At 33.9% G+C, this 15,548-nt stretch overlaps 2 protein-coding genes across 2 annotated transcripts; both read left to right on the forward strand.

Moving 5' to 3' along the window:
* Positions 1–4,711: 4,711 nt before the first annotated feature.
* LOC109173447 (protein TRM32-like) lies at positions 4,712–6,835 on the forward strand. The gene is made up of 4 exons (XM_019322679.1): positions 4,712–4,829; positions 4,926–4,999; positions 5,344–5,995; positions 6,098–6,835. Exons 1-4 carry the CDS (start codon positions 4,712–4,714, stop codon positions 6,700–6,702), a joined length of 1,449 nt encoding a protein of 482 aa, XP_019178224.1. The 3' UTR covers positions 6,703–6,835.
* A 5,222-nt stretch (positions 6,836–12,057) lies between these two features.
* On the forward strand, positions 12,058–13,588 carry LOC109173448 (metallothionein-like protein type 2). The gene is made up of 3 exons (XM_019322680.1): positions 12,058–12,226; positions 12,804–12,875; positions 13,244–13,588. The coding sequence occupies exons 1-3, from the start codon at positions 12,162–12,164 to the stop codon at positions 13,353–13,355; spliced, it is 249 nt and encodes an 82-aa protein (XP_019178225.1). The 5' UTR covers positions 12,058–12,161; the 3' UTR covers positions 13,356–13,588.
* The last annotated feature ends 1,960 nt before the right edge of the window (positions 13,589–15,548 follow it).

Consider the following 15,548-nt stretch of genomic DNA (forward strand, 5'->3'; position numbering starts at 1 on the left):
GTAAAGAGAAGAGATGAATAAGAAAACTTCTCTATTGAAGCCTTGGAATCCAAGATTTGCAATATTCTTGAGCTTGGAAATGGAAAGGAAACACAAATCTACACTAATCTAAGCTATTCTAAACAAACCCTAACTAGAGAAATGAAAGGGGAATGAAAGATGTGTTTTTGGGGTGAAAAAATCCTCTTTTAAAGGGTAAAATCGGAGCTGTCAAGTGTTGCAGACGCTGGCCACGGCCGTGGCCACAGGCAGTGTGCACTACCTGTGCACTGAGTTCGTCTTCTAGGCTATTTTTCACCCGCAAAAACTTTGAATTATCATTTGTTGTCTTCATCAAAGTTGTAGCCCTTGAAGTTAGCTTTTCAATGATATAAAAATCACTTGATTTTGACACTCCTAGACCGAGATATGGTCAAAATACGGAGACAACGCCAATCTGGGCGAGAAATGCGACCTTACTATCTTTTGCTTTGCCTTTGCATTGAATTGCCTATATCATCAAGACCACTAAGGTGTAGGAACCGTTGGTAGGAAAACAAATAATAATCAAATAAAATATGACTATTATTTTCTGGAAATGAGAGAAGAAAAAATGAAGGAAAAGGCTAGTGTTTGATGTTGGGTTTTTGCAAGAGTTGAGTGAGCACTCTTTCCTTAAAACCTTATTTGCCACCTCTCGTAGATGCTAGAAGCGTTGTGACCTAGGCTTCCCAGGATAAAACTTTCTATGATCCAATGTTTGAGCATTCAAACAAAGGATCCGGCGAGCAAGACAAGCTATGAACACAGTAGGCAAAGAAAGTGAGTAGAAGCAGAATTTTGAGGCTGGAAAACAATGTTTCGTGTACAGTGGTAGTGCTGTAGTGTTGTAAAAATCTGCTTCTCACTACCTCTCTTATATAGGGGTGAAAGAGCCAAAAGCTTTTAATGAGGCACTTTAAGGCACCCCCCACTACACCTTGTAACAGCAACATTTACCATGGGTTTCAATTCAAAAATAAAGATTGGAATTAATTCAAAGAATTAATTCCGTAACAGTAAGAATTGAACCCAACGGTCACAGAAAGCAGTAGGCCGAAACTGTTAAGTTTCGGCCTGATGGTCGAAACTCAACTTCCGGGCTTATATTAAGCCTTTTTCAATCTCTGCTAGTTCGAATTTGATTTGCACCCCCCCCCCCCCCCGCGCGTGCGCGAGAGAGCCTCTATGGTATACAATTCTACAAGCTTCAAAAGAGCTCTTGTATATAAGGGGGGAAAATCTTCATTCTAAAGCAATGTGGGACAAAAAGCTCACTTTTTCCCTTCATTTTCCAACTCAAATGGGTCTACTTTGAGAATCAATATCTCATTCACCCATTATCCGTTTTGAGCGTACAATATATCAATCTCTTCATCTCACTACGAAGTATCCGAATCCACTTTGACTCGACCCAAATTGGAAGTGGACCCCACTGATAATTGTACCACAAAATAGCCACTTAACATGCCTTTTTATGCCAGTTTTAAGCTATTTTTTCCAACATAAGGCACAAATATTTGGCACATGGAAGAGTGTTGTTAATCTTCTTTTCTTCATTTTGCCTCACAAAAATATCCTCATGATATGATGACTTGAAATCTTGATCAAATAACTCAATGTTTGGCTCAAAACATCATTTTATTGTCAAGTCACCTAAGTACAAACAATCATTCCATAAGTTACCAAATTGGCTCCATAATATAATGATTAACCAGTAAAAATACCAAAATTTGCAAGGAAAAAGCATTAGTTTTAGACATTCATCACCGACTCCATGGATGACTCCGACAAATTGATGGATTTCAGCGCTGCACTATGCTTACTTCCCAGTTGGTCACCCATCCCGTGACTGTTGTAAGTCAAGCACGCTTAATCGCAGACTTATTTGACTATCTGGTTGTCATATCCTACTTAAAACCAATTGGTGATAAGTAGATGAACATTAACCATTTAACCACATCCCTCTATGGTAAGTCACATCGCCACGTCTCGAATTGGAAGGAGATGTATGCAATGTGTTTGATGAAATGTCCCATGTTAGTAGCATTGTCACTTGGGTGAAATTCTACTCCATGATAGGGCAAGAAGTCCGGAATACATTGGCAATAGCAAACATCTCCCTTGAATCCATATTGGCACATGTTGTATTTTCTACCTAGGACACTACATAACACCTATGCAAGGAAGGACTATTCCGAGTCCCATTCCATCTTATTGATTTCCTTTAAGTTATTGATCTCTGGTTTGCTTCCTTTACTTGCTCGCTTGCTTGTCTTGTTGCTATTGCAACACACCATCTCTCTTGCACACACTTGCATCTAGCTTTTTGTATGTTTGTGGCTCGCTTGTGTTCAACCACACAACTCTGAACTCCAAATTTGCCATCCTTTGAGAAAGACGACACCAGGGAATTCATTTCCCCACCTTGTTTTCCCCACCATCGCTATATTTATACCTTGTCAGTTGACCATAATTTTCACCTTTTCTTGCTGAACCACTTCAAACGTGATTTGCATTAAATGAAAATGCTAGTTCTCGAAACAAACATGTAATTGAGGGTTCATTATTTATATTCATATGGTTCACTATTTGGGTGCATATGATTCATTATTTGAGCATGTACAAATTGATTGAAAGTTGATTATTTAGGCATGTATATTCAGCTCATTTATGTTGTACATGAGGTTCATTATTTGTAAAGTATAGTTGAAAATATTCGACACATCCCACTTCCCTTTACCTAGAAATATGATATTCATTAAATCTAGGTTCATTATTTGTAGGTTGGGCTTACACCTAGCTTATATATTACTCCGTATATCTTAGAGCATAGGGGATGCAATTTGGGTCATGCCATTAATGTGGTCAATAGGTTGGACAAAGATTTGACAATTGTTGTTAATAAAATGTTTAATGTTTAATTGTAAAATATGTTGCCAAAGAATTACCTTTTACCCTTATGTATGGTTAAGTGTTTACGAAACAAAGTAGCTGTTCAAGATATAGTTTAGTCATTGTCCTAAGATAGATAGAGTCTAAACTAGTGTCGAAGTGTAGTTCAAGATAGTTCATGAGTCAGGCTTATTGTGTTGAAGACTAAACCAGCTGAGAAGGTTGTTCGAAAAGAGGATCAAGACAATTATTCATTTAAGATCTTTTACGGGATCAACTACTTAAAGACATTAGTTTCTCTCTCTACAAGAGACGATCAAGCACTTTACATAGAAGATCATATACATTTTCCCAGGAGTTTCAGAGATCTAAATCGAATGACTTGATAATCATACCTGAGTTGATAAATATTTCTACATCAAGTCAATCATCCTTTTGTTGTTGTTGTTGTTACTGATTATGTGCTGTTTACTCACATGGAATTGACGATAGTCAACTGCAATTGAGGGGGAGCCTCAATTCAAGTGATCGAGAGATCTCATGCCGGTTCTTCAAGGAATGAGATGTTCAAAGATTAGCTAAGTCTTAGCAAATTCACTAATGAGTCCTTCGTGTTCTTCACTGTGATTCAGTATATCGCTTCCTTTGAGTTCAATGAAGAATTGGACAATCATTTCATGTGATGCCCCAGACGTAGGAGTTGAATTCTCCGAACTGGGTTATCAAATTTTGTGTGTTATTTAGTGTCTTTGTGTTACTGCGTATGTTTTTATTTGGGAGAACTACTTACTCCAATAATCGTTGGACTAGTTCAGAAGGCAAACATTCTAGGAGTGTAAATGTACATAATTATGTTCGTTACTTCTGGTTTAACTGACCCCTAAATCATTCGGAAGTAATTGGACTATTGTCAATCTGTTGGCTAATTTCAATTGTTATATTGTAGATCAGGGTCCACTATGTGGACCATGCATAGTCAATTTAAAACTTAAAGGTAGTAATGAATAGTGATGATGAGATTATAAGGTATTCACATTTTTAATCTTGGAAGTCGAGTTCTCAAGCAGCAAGGTTCGGTGTCATAACTCATAAGTGAAAGATCATTTCCACTACTGCATCCAGTTTGGTAATAGAATTCTACATTATAGCGTATCTTGACCCGCTTGATCGGATCGTATTACGCTATATATATCAACATATATATAGCACTTTTCATAAAAAAACTTTACTACAAATACTTTGGTCTAACCTCATATTAACCGAAGTGATAGTTAAGTATTAAAGATTAATGATGGCCTATTATTATTATTATTATTATTATTATTATTATTATTATTATTATTATTATTATTAATAATGAAGAGCACACTCTTGAGTAAATCATCACATAATCTTGTGGTATTATTTATAATAAATAATAAATAAAATCATTACATATCTATAAATTAAATTATAATAAATTAATAAAAAATTACTTAATAATTAAATACAAATATTAGGGTGATTTTTGTAGGGAAATACAGTTGTTCTATACTCCATATTAAGCAACGATATCTAGACGATAGTGAAAATCCGTTGACGGATAGAGGTGCGGCGGCGGGCTTTCGCCCATCTACTTCCGGCAGCCATTGTCAAATTCCCCGTCACAGGTATACAATTCCCGCCTGTTTCTTGTTCATTTTTTTGTTCCGTACATATATATGAAGCTAGCCGACATGACACCGAAAAACACTCCGCGTGTTTGGTTTCATGCTAGATATATCTGATCAGGCAGGAGAATTGGGTTTGATTTGAGGACATGGAAGACCCTGATTGGATGCGCTTCAGAAAAGACGACGGTCGCGGCGGAGGCTCCATGTGGCGGCGATTCAAACACGCCCTCGGCTACTATGGTGCCCGGAAGAAGTTTCTGAAAAGTAAGCATTTTCCCTCTGATACTTCTCCGCCGTTATTTTGTATCTGTCAAAGGTTGTAATCCCCCGTGTTAATCTGATTGAATCGTGAAATGTCAGGAAGAACAAAACTTGTTTCTAACGATCCTGATGAATCACTGAAGCTTTTAGATTATAAACATGGCCACATGAATGTAAGTGCTTTATACATACTTTTTGTTCAATATTCGAGTGAGTGACGAGGGAAACCTGCAGTCACTACTCGAGATTGTGATGTGGGTAAACCCTACCTTATGATTCTAGTCGATAAAGGATCATAAAGAGGTAAAACTAGCCTAGATTAATCGTAACTGATAGGCTTAATTAAACCAAGGCAAACGGGTCGCTCCTGGTCGGAGTGGAGCTTGGAACCTTGTGGTTGTCGATCTACAGTCTGACCAACTTGGCTGGGGTTATTCATTTTTGTCAGATTCTTGAACTTATGGTTTTGATCAGAGTTCAAGAAAACTGGGTAGAAATTTATTAAAAGAATTTGCAGGGTTCAGAGTCAGGGAAAGGGAATTCTTGGAGTGATCAGTTAAATTATAATGCCAATTCAAGATTAATGAAATCTGGGTCTTATCCCCCACCTGGAAGCAAGAGAAGAGGAGGGTATAAACCTAGTGCCCTTAAAGAGAAGGAGATTGAAGTTTGGGTTTCAGTAAATAGTGGAACTGAAGAAAGTTGCAGAAATGTAAGAACAGGACTAGAAAAACTCAGAAGCACTACTTCTCTGGATGATTCATCTGCAGATAAGTATACTAGGTTGTTTGGGCCTAGTTTTGGGAAGGAAAAGGTGTTGCAGACTTGTAAGAGCTTGAGTGTGAGAAAGGAGCTGGAGATACCCTTTCTTCCATTAAGAAGGATCCGGTCTGTTTCGAGCGCTGAATCCATTAATTTGCACCAAGTTGAGTCCCCTCGTTCCTCCTCCTTTGCACACCATTATCTGTTATCTGTCCCAGAAGAGGGCAGTGCAAGTTTAGTCGGGGAGAAGCCAGGGAGAAGCCGAGAGAAAATTGAGTCGATAGATGATGTGTTTGAAGAGTTAATAGTACTGGACAAGAGTGACTCTTCTGGAGGAGAAGAGGATTTTATCAATCTTTTTCCTTCTGATATAGAACAAGTATCTGCAGCCTCTAAAATCTCAGAAGGTACTCTTTTTATCAGTTTTTTTATTTTTCTTTCTCAGATTTAAACTCCTTATTTTCTGATATTATGTATAAAAAAAGATCAACCATTTGTAATCTTAGCAGGTTCAGAGGACGATTTTGTAATAAACTCGAACGAGAGTTTGAATACAGGTTCTCTGTCGCTGCAGAAGTTCGAAACTACTAAAAAACCGAGTCATACGAATCCAGACATAAGCTACATAATGCATCTTCTTGAGAATTCAGGCTTAACTACTCTCAATTTGTTCTTGAGAGAGCAGCCATTGATGAGCCCTTCGCTGTTTAAAGAAATCGAGGCTTTGTGGCACGAAGAAGGCGAGGAATGCTGTCATCATCGGATGCTGTTTGACTTGGCGAATGAGGTGTTGGTTCATATGTGTGACAGATCATTGACATATTACCCGAAAGCCCTATCTTCGTGGTGTCGTGTTCGTTCATTGCCACCGGAAAACCGGGTGTCTGAGGTGGTGTGTGGCAGCATTAGCAGCTGGCTAAGGTTGTCAGATGAGGTGAAGAAGACAACTGATGGTGTAGTTGGGCATGATTTGGAGAAAGATGATGGTTGGATGAACCTGCAATTGGACAGTGAGGATGTAGCACTAGAGCTAGAGGACATGACTTTTGATGATGTTTTAGATGAGCTGATCTTTGATGATCTCTTAGAGGAATTCTTTGATGTTAAGTTATAGAAATTATAGTTCTTGTTTAAATTTGCAATTACCGAGGGGACTAACTGGGATGATGATTCATAGGTATTTGTACTCTTTGTTCGTTGTACATCAAACATAGAGTTCTTCATACATAAACATGGATTGTTTGATTGAAAAAGGGGTGTTCGGTTAATAGCTGTTAGCTGAGCTTGATTGCGTTAGTAGGTTTGACTAGTTGATAGCATTAGTTGAATGTTGAAAGATGTTTAGTAAATTAGTTGTTAGATGATAGCTTATTAGTGATTACATACAAAATTACTTTATCAAAAAGCTGCTTTGAACAACTTTTTGAATTTTTAGTGTTTTGACAAAAAAATTAATTAATCAAACACTCATATTAGTTGTTTAACCAAGTCAAACAGCTAATGGTGATTAAACAAGTCAAAATTGACTGATAAACTAACTATTCTACGTAAAAATGTGTCATTGTGTGATCAAGATTCAAGAAATGAAACAATTGCACAATTTTGGTGTACAAGAATGAAGAAAAATCATTCTTACTCTCTTTAATTCAGATTACCCAACAAAAAAATGATTCTTTAATTTTCGTTTTTCTATTTGGTTATAATCTATACAAGAGTTGATTATAGGGGTGTCTTTGGTTGGAGACTTTTGCACCTTACTATGAATTTTGATATCCATTATCATATTTGTTTGTTTACTTTTGTGATCATATTATTCGAATTAAATCCTTTATAAATTACAAAATCATTACCCTTTTACTCCTTACTTTTGATCAATGGAATCAAAAATAAAGGAGAAAAAATAAAATTAAAAAATAAAAAATAAAAAGGTCTTTGATCATGTATTTAAGAGAAAATTTCAATTTTGGTCCACTGACTATTGCACTTGTGTTAATTGCAACACTTGACTTTCAAAAATGTTAATTTAGAACCTTGACTATGCAATTCCTATCAATTTTGGTCACGCCGGCCAAATTACCGGCCAAATCTCACCGGAAAAATTTAATAGGGCAACTAATGGGGGTATTTTAGTCATTTTAGTCATTTTTTCTTTCTTCTCCCATGAGCTCTCCATTTTCGGTGAGCTTCTTCTTCCGTGCAGGTGAATGTCTGATTCAATTAACATAATTCGCTTACAAGATGTCTATTAATGGATAAAGGCCTTCCATTTTTCAAAATTATGGTCTGTATCTGATCAAGTCATACCATAATTGGACAAAATAATTTGTTTTCAAATCCCTTAAAAGGTGAAAAGTAAAAGCGAAGATATCACCGGGTAGGGTAGTGCACCGCCCAGTTGGGAAGTTCGCCGAGGGAACAGCGGCGGAGTGCGCGATGGTATGCTGCTGCTGCCCCTGCGCGGTTCTGGACTTCCTGGTGCTCGCATTTTACCGGGTCCCAGTGGGGCTGTGCCGGAAGGCGTGGCGGAGGAGAAAGCAGAAACAGCTTAAGAATGGTAAGACTCATCCCAGTCCTGATGCAATTTCAGAGGAAGAGGCTGCATTTCCGCGCTCTTTGGGTTGGGAGGAAAATGCTGATGAGGGTGATCTCTTTGTTATAAATTATAATAGCAAACTTTCCTTTTGCAGTTCCTGTGAATGGTTATAGTAATGGTAATCTGATTAGCGATGGTTGATAAATTACGTTTTCTGAATTAGTTCTTCATATTTATAGAATTAGAACCACACCAACCTTATAAATATAACCATCGGAAAAGGAATCTCGCCGGAAATGGAGGGAAGTTCATCGGAGAAGAAAGAACATGAGTAAAATGACTAAAATACCCTCATTATTTGCCCTATTAAATTTTTCCGGTGAGATTTGGCAGGCAATTTGGCCGGCGTGACCAAAATTGATAGAAATTGCATAGTCAAGGTACTAAATTATCATTTTTGAAAGTCAAGTGTTACAATTAAAACAACTCCAATAGTCAGTGGACCAAAATTGAAATTTTCTCATGTATTTAATAAGAAATTTTAATATATAAACACACACACACACACACACACACACACACATATATATATATATTTATTTATTTTTATTTTAATTAATTACTTCGTAATTAATTAATTATTTATTTGTTTTGATTCCAATTCATATTTACTACCAAATAAAATTATTCATTTTACTTAAGCTCATCACCCTAATAAGGATTAAATCTGCTCTATACATAATACTCATTCTTTACATACAACTCCATAGGGAATAAAATGGACAAAGAGGATATATAAAGTAACTTGTGATATGATGCTAGAAATAAAATAATAATAAAAATTTATAAATAATTGAAGAATCAAATGCCTTACAAAAATAAAAATATTTGCAAAATCTTTAGAAATATTTATACGATTCTTCTCCTTTAGGAACCAAATAATGGGAGGAATCTTGACATTCCCACTTGCAATTTTGAAGATACAATAATGGATGGAAGAAAAGTATTATTATTAAACACTTGGAGATCTAGATTCTTGAGCTTCTAGTGGTTGCCTAGAAATCAAACTCTAGCTATAGCTTGTAATGTTATAGTCACTTGATTTACGAATTATTATTATACAGGAGTATGATTTAATCAATAAATACTCTTAAATTATAGTTGTGAGTTTTTTATGTCGTTCAAAAAGTTAATTTAAAAATTATTGTTTAATTTTATTATTTATTATTATTTGACAAGATAATAGGGACAATAGTGAGTAGAACTCAAATATTTACTTATAGCAAAGTTGTTATTTTGTATTATTTAATGTATAATTTAAGATATCTGTTATTTAATAATGTAAATGAGGGTATTTATTATTGTGAAAAGTAAAGATATATATATTTTTTTCTTTGCTTTTTCTCCATCTCCTTGATCCAATGAAATTGAGGGACTTTCTGTCTCCCACTTTGGATGGATGATGTTAAAATCATCCATATTCACGGAGTTGAGCTGAAGGACGTAATTGGAATATAATTCTCAATGAGCAATTATCTTCTTCTTCTTTTCTTCTTCTTCTTTTTTTTTTTTTTTTTTTTTTTTTTTTTTTTTTTTTTTGTGACAAATAAATCCACGCTACTTAGAAAAATTTGTGCGACGAATTTGATCGAATGGATATTCACAAGAATTAAACTCGTGTCGTAATACTCAATTATGAAAATCATACCTTACCCATATATTCGACCACCCCTTTTAGTGTAATTATCATTTTTGTTAATATCATGAATTTAGTGTTTTTTCTTCTCCCAATTTAGTGCTTTTTATTTTACTATTAATGCATGATTAAGTAAATTACTATTGTAATTAAATGTACAACTTTTATTTTTGTTTTTATTTTTTTTTGGTTCACTTTTGATCTGCTATCTCACCGAATTTTTGTAACATGATTGATGAGTGATCGAATTGAAGTTTATGGACAAATTAAAAATATCCATTAATTTCACATGCCCTTGTAAAATTGAGATTTTTATTCAAATTTTGTTTACTCGCAAATCATGTGACAAAATAGAGATTTTATTGACTTTCTCACCGAATGGGTGGAAAGTGAAACTAACATAAATTGTGCACCGAGTTTTCATATGATAATATGTTCATAGTGTGAGTGATACCAAACTCGTGAGATAAAAATGATAAAACTAATCGTTTACCAAAAATAATTTCCATTCATTGATTTGTTTTAGGAAAAAAGAGTTAATTTTATTTTTGGTCATAGATTTATAGGTAACAGTCCAATTTTAGTTTTTTTATCAGAACATCTCTTTGATCATAGTATTATTGTGGCATGACCATTTTTTGACCTCTATCAACAAAATAGTTAAAATTCGTTAAATATAATGACATTTCGATCTTTTTAATTCAAAGTATGTTGACCCGTTATATCTTTTATGTTTATTTCTTAAACAAAATTCATAACTGAAGACCGAAATGTCTTTGTATTTAACAACATTTAAACTGTTTTGTTGATAGAGGATTAAAATGGTTATGTCACAATAATACTAGAATCAAATGAGGATGTTTTGAAAAAAAAAAATTTGACTAAAAGTGAATTGTCACCTATAAATTTAGGATAAAAAATTGAATTAAATTTAGAAAAAATGTTCAAATTAGCAACCGAACTACACACAAAAGTGCAATTGGACCATCAAACGAAAAAGAAGTGCAATTAGGTCCTTGAACTATCCAAAATAATACAATTTGACCATATTTGACATGTTCCTCAAGTCATCGCTGAGAGGGTGGCTTTTTATTTATTTATTTTATTTAAAATTATTAAAATAAATTAAAAATAATAATTTTTTAATATGATGACCACCACGTCAACGATGACAACGCCTCCACTGAGGCTCAATCTCATGACCTCCAACATGAGAGATGTCACTACATGCATCTGAGCATAAAGTACTTGGCAATTATATTTTTTGAGTTAAATGACTCAATTACACTTTTACATGTAGTTGGATGCTAATTTAAACATTTTTCATTTGTTTTAGGGAAAATGACACTTTTTCCCCCTAAGTTATATACTTATAGCACTTTTTCCCCCTGAATTATTTAAGTGGCTCTTTTTCCCCCTGAAATGTTAAATGGACATATTTACCCTTAAAAAATATTTAAAAAAAAAATATTTCATTTATTTTTCTTCTCCAACAAATTATTACTATATTTTGGTTCAAACCAAACAGATACTATATCAACCAAACCAAAATATCCCAATTACAATTTATAATCAAAACGCGATATTTAGAGTTTATTAAAATAGTGAACCAGAATTGTCGGTTCATGTTCCGAACTGAAAAATAAAATACATTTATTGTTGAATTTAGACTATTTTAAAATAAAAAATAAAATTTTAAAATAAAAACGGTTCAAAATCGTGAACTGGATCCGGAACCGTCGGTTCACGGTTCATGATCAAGTTTTTTTATTCTTAAATTTAATAAATTGAAATCCAAATATTGGGTTCTAAATCCGAATCATAACCGAAAATTTTTAATTCGATTGCTATATTGTCTGGTTCAGTTCGTACCGAACCGTGGTAATCGCTACATATACGCAATAATTTGTTGGAGAAGTAAAATAAATAAAATGTTTACTTTAAGGGTAGAAATGTCAATTTAATATATTATGGGGAAAAACCACCACTTTTAAAATAATTGAGGGGTTAATGTGTTTACATAAATAATTGAAGGGAAAAAAGTGCTATAAATATATAACTTAGGGGGAAAAAGTGCCATTTTCCCTTTGTTTTATTCAAGTCCCAATTTCCAAATCTTTATCTGAACCAAACGCCCATACATCCATTTTCTAATCCAAGGATAATAAATTATTATTCCTATTGTACACTTGTTGGGTGTACAATCACTCTCTTTCCCTCCCTCGCAACTATAAATACTGTCCCAATCCTCTATCCATGAACTCAAACTAGACGATAACTTCATTCCTATTTCACTAACCCTTCTTTGATTTTCCATTCATTTCCACTAATTTCATACCCAAAAATGTCTTGCTGCGGAGGAAACTGTGGCTGCAGCTCTGGCTGCAAGTGCGGCAGCGGCTGTGGAGGGTAAGTTTTCAGTTTTCATTGCATTTTATATTCGAAAAATTATATTTATAGAACCGACACAAATCTTTAAGAGAGTGTTTGGTAACATAATTAGCTTATCAGTCAATTTTGGTGTATTTAACCATTATTAGCAGTTTGACTTAGTTAAATATTAATATAAGTGTTTGATTAATTAGCTTTTTGTAATACTTTATTGTTCCAAAATTTTAAAATTCAAAAAACTGTTCAAAACAATTTTTTCAATCAGTTTTTTTTTTTTTTTAAAAAAAAAAAAAAAATCATTTTGCATGTAATTAGCTATCACTCCATCAACTAACAACTAATTTATCAAACATCTTTCTACAATCAGCTAATATTATCAACTACTTAACCCTACTAACCCAATTAGCCAACAACTATTTTTCAAACACCCCTAAGTTTTATGCATATTTATGTATTAAGTTTTATGAATTAAGTTTTTTATATCATTTAAAATAAATAATGTATACCAGAAAGTTTTGGCTCAAGTGAATGGGTTTAAGTGGCTTACATCGTTTAAATATGAGCTTATAGACTAATTTAGTTTTGTTCTTGACAGATGTGGCATGTACCCTGACGTGGAGGATGTCAAGACTGTCACCCTTATTCAGGGTGTTGCACCAATGAAGAAGTATGTCTACCCTTTTGTGTGTGTGTGTATGTCATTGGAAGTTTAAACTCTTATATTAGTTTATGCAATACTTTAATGGATAAGTCGAAATTTGACTGGATTAGTTTCAAGAGATTTAATTTAGTTGAAACTCGACTAGGTTAATCCCAGTCCCTTAATGAGGTTCAACCAAAATCTGGTTAAATTAGTTTTATCTTACGGAATATCGATAAGTCGCGCTCCTTAATTGGATCCAGTAACTTATTCAAAATTTGGCTGAACGAATCTCATCTCGCATGATGTGAACGAATACTAGTGTAGTATGAGAAAAAAAATTATATTATTAATTTATTAATTAATTAATTAATTAATTATTTGAATATATGCAGCAACACTTTTGAGGGAGCTGAGATGGGCGCCGAGGGAGGAGATGGGTGCAACTGTGGATCAAGTGGCTGCAAGTGTGGATCAAGCTGCACCTGCAACCCTTGCAATTGTTGAGGGGAATTGCATGAAATTACCCAACCAAACTAAAGCTATGTTGTGGACTATTGTCTTTTAACTCTTTAAGTGTGTAATAATAACAATAGCAACAAAACAGCCCAACACTCAACTGCAAGCCTAGGATTATCATCACTTGTGTTTGCTGTCTTTGTGGTTCTTGTTTGCTTGGGGTTTATTGAAACTAATTATTATATCAATATAGCTCCTTTATGGGCAAATCTTACTTTTAATTTTGGGTTCCTAAGATTTACTTATGCATTGTTGTTAATGAGACGGTATGATGTTTGTAATATACTGGTTATATTGTGATAATATGAAATAATTAAGTAAATTTAGATAAAAATAAGGCCGGGAAAACCAACCAAAACAACAAGGGTGGAAGAAGAAGAAGAAAATGATGAAATTTTAGTGATCAAAACTCAACCAAATTTCCAAAACATAGATCTGAAAAGGGACCAAGATCTAGTTAAGTCTCTCCAATTCTTCTAATTAATGAGATGATTGGATTATAATATGATCCCAAAAAAAATGACCAAAAGATCTTTATCTCATCTCTCGTCAGCAATAGAGAACAAAAATGTGGGAATTGTCTTCCCTCAACACCCTCTTCCTTATTAGGAATACATCTTTCGGTAGTATTGTGTTCTATCTTGGACTCTTTGTCTTGTGTATCATAGATAGGTTTCTATTGTATTTATCATCTCTGGTTCTCGATCATTATTGAATACATAGAATACACGTTCTCATCTTCCTGTTTGTGCAAATATAATTTCTCATCTCTTCTCTCCTCTATCCCCTCCAACTAAAAAAAAAAAAAAAAAAAAAAAAAAAAACTCAGAAAAAATTCCTCTCATAAATATCAATCATTCAATTGGATAAAGGATGCTCCAAATAATTGTTTGTTTTGCATATTTGTTAATAGAAAAATTAAATATTTGTTTTCAAAGTTTTTAAAATTTTGATAATTGATAATATTAAAGTGTCTTGAATAATATTTTGTTTGGATTTTACCGATATTATTAGATCTAGAGATGAAAATTTTTCTTTTATCTTAGAGGAATCCACTGACTTCATATTCATCAGAGACGAGGACGGAAAAGGAGATACCTCTCCCACCCTGATGCCATTTGTAATTGAATTTACCCAAATATTGAGTTCGAATTCCAACCTGAGATCTCGATAATTTTAAGGAATCTTGATTGTTTCTTAATTGTTTCCTTGATTTGTAATCTTGTTGTCTTTAGCATTCCTTGCGCGCACGTATAATTTATATGTTCATTAGATCAGACGAGGTCTTTAAAACCGAATCTTTAACTCGATGGGGAGAGTATTATGCACGGTTGTCGAAATAGGAAAATTCTTAAAATGGAATAGAAAACAAGGAAAGTGTCTTTGGCGTAGGTGACATTGAGCTTTTGAGATATCGTTTTCCACAAAGACGACATTGCTTAATACGGAAAAAAAAAAAGAAATACCATCTATATAGAATTATATTGATTGAAATACATATATATGTAAGTATACACAATAAAATACAAATTCAATTTTATTTTCTTTTATAGATAATGATTAATGCAATTAATAAGTAATGATTCGTAACATATAATGATTAGATGTTGAACTAAAAAAATAAAGTAAATAAGTAGTAATGATCGTATCTACAACAACTGTTAACATAATTATTATTATCATATGTTTAAAGTGTTAAGTTCACCATACACACTGTCATGAATGAAATATTTAACCGACCATGGATAAATTTTTTCAACATGACATGAACCAATAACCATGATTAGTACAGTGTTGTCCTCCAAACTGAATAAAACGACATCGTCCTCCGTTGTATTAATATTAAAATGTGTTTGTTATTTCCTCCCACTGTTTTGTGAAAAAATTTAAGGTCTAGCTTTTGAGATCCACATACTATTTGAAGCGTAGCGTCAACGAACTCGTCGGAATCTCTGAGGAATGCAGACAATCGAGCTGTGACACCCCGTAAATCCAAACACTAATCAAGGATTAATTGAAGAATTAATCCAAGTCTCTTTGCTAATCTATTCCTAAAAATCCTGAAATTTAATAGTCGAGGGACTAGATTTTGACTAGTCACTTAAGTCAAAGGGTTGTACCTTGTGCTTCTTGAGTTGTGCCCTTGTCCCCTTGTCTTTCCAACATTAGTAAGGGTAGGAA

This window comes from Ipomoea nil, unplaced genomic scaffold (assembly GCF_001879475.1).
Source record: "Ipomoea nil cultivar Tokyo-kokei standard unplaced genomic scaffold, Asagao_1.1 scaffold0482, whole genome shotgun sequence".
In the NCBI taxonomy this organism is placed as follows: Eukaryota; Viridiplantae; Streptophyta; class Magnoliopsida; order Solanales; family Convolvulaceae; genus Ipomoea; species Ipomoea nil.

Excerpts from the sequence above, each read along its gene's own strand:
- LOC109173447 (XM_019322679.1), top strand. The coding sequence starts at position 4,712 with ATGGAAGACCCTGATTGGATGCGCTTCAGAAAAGACGACGGTCGCGGC. Across the intron at positions 5,000-5,343 it reads ATAAACATGGCCACATGAAT|GGTTCAGAGTCAGGGAAAGG; the intron begins GTAAGTGCTTTA and ends AAGAATTTGCAG. Across the intron at positions 5,996-6,097 it reads AGCCTCTAAAATCTCAGAAG|GTTCAGAGGACGATTTTGTA; the intron begins GTACTCTTTTTA and ends TAATCTTAGCAG.
- LOC109173448 (XM_019322680.1), top strand. The coding sequence starts at position 12,162 with ATGTCTTGCTGCGGAGGAAACTGTGGCTGCAGCTCTGGCTGCAAGTGC. Across the intron at positions 12,227-12,803 it reads TGCGGCAGCGGCTGTGGAGG|ATGTGGCATGTACCCTGACG; the intron begins GTAAGTTTTCAG and ends TGTTCTTGACAG. Across the intron at positions 12,876-13,243 it reads GGTGTTGCACCAATGAAGAA|CAACACTTTTGAGGGAGCTG; the intron begins GTATGTCTACCC and ends GAATATATGCAG.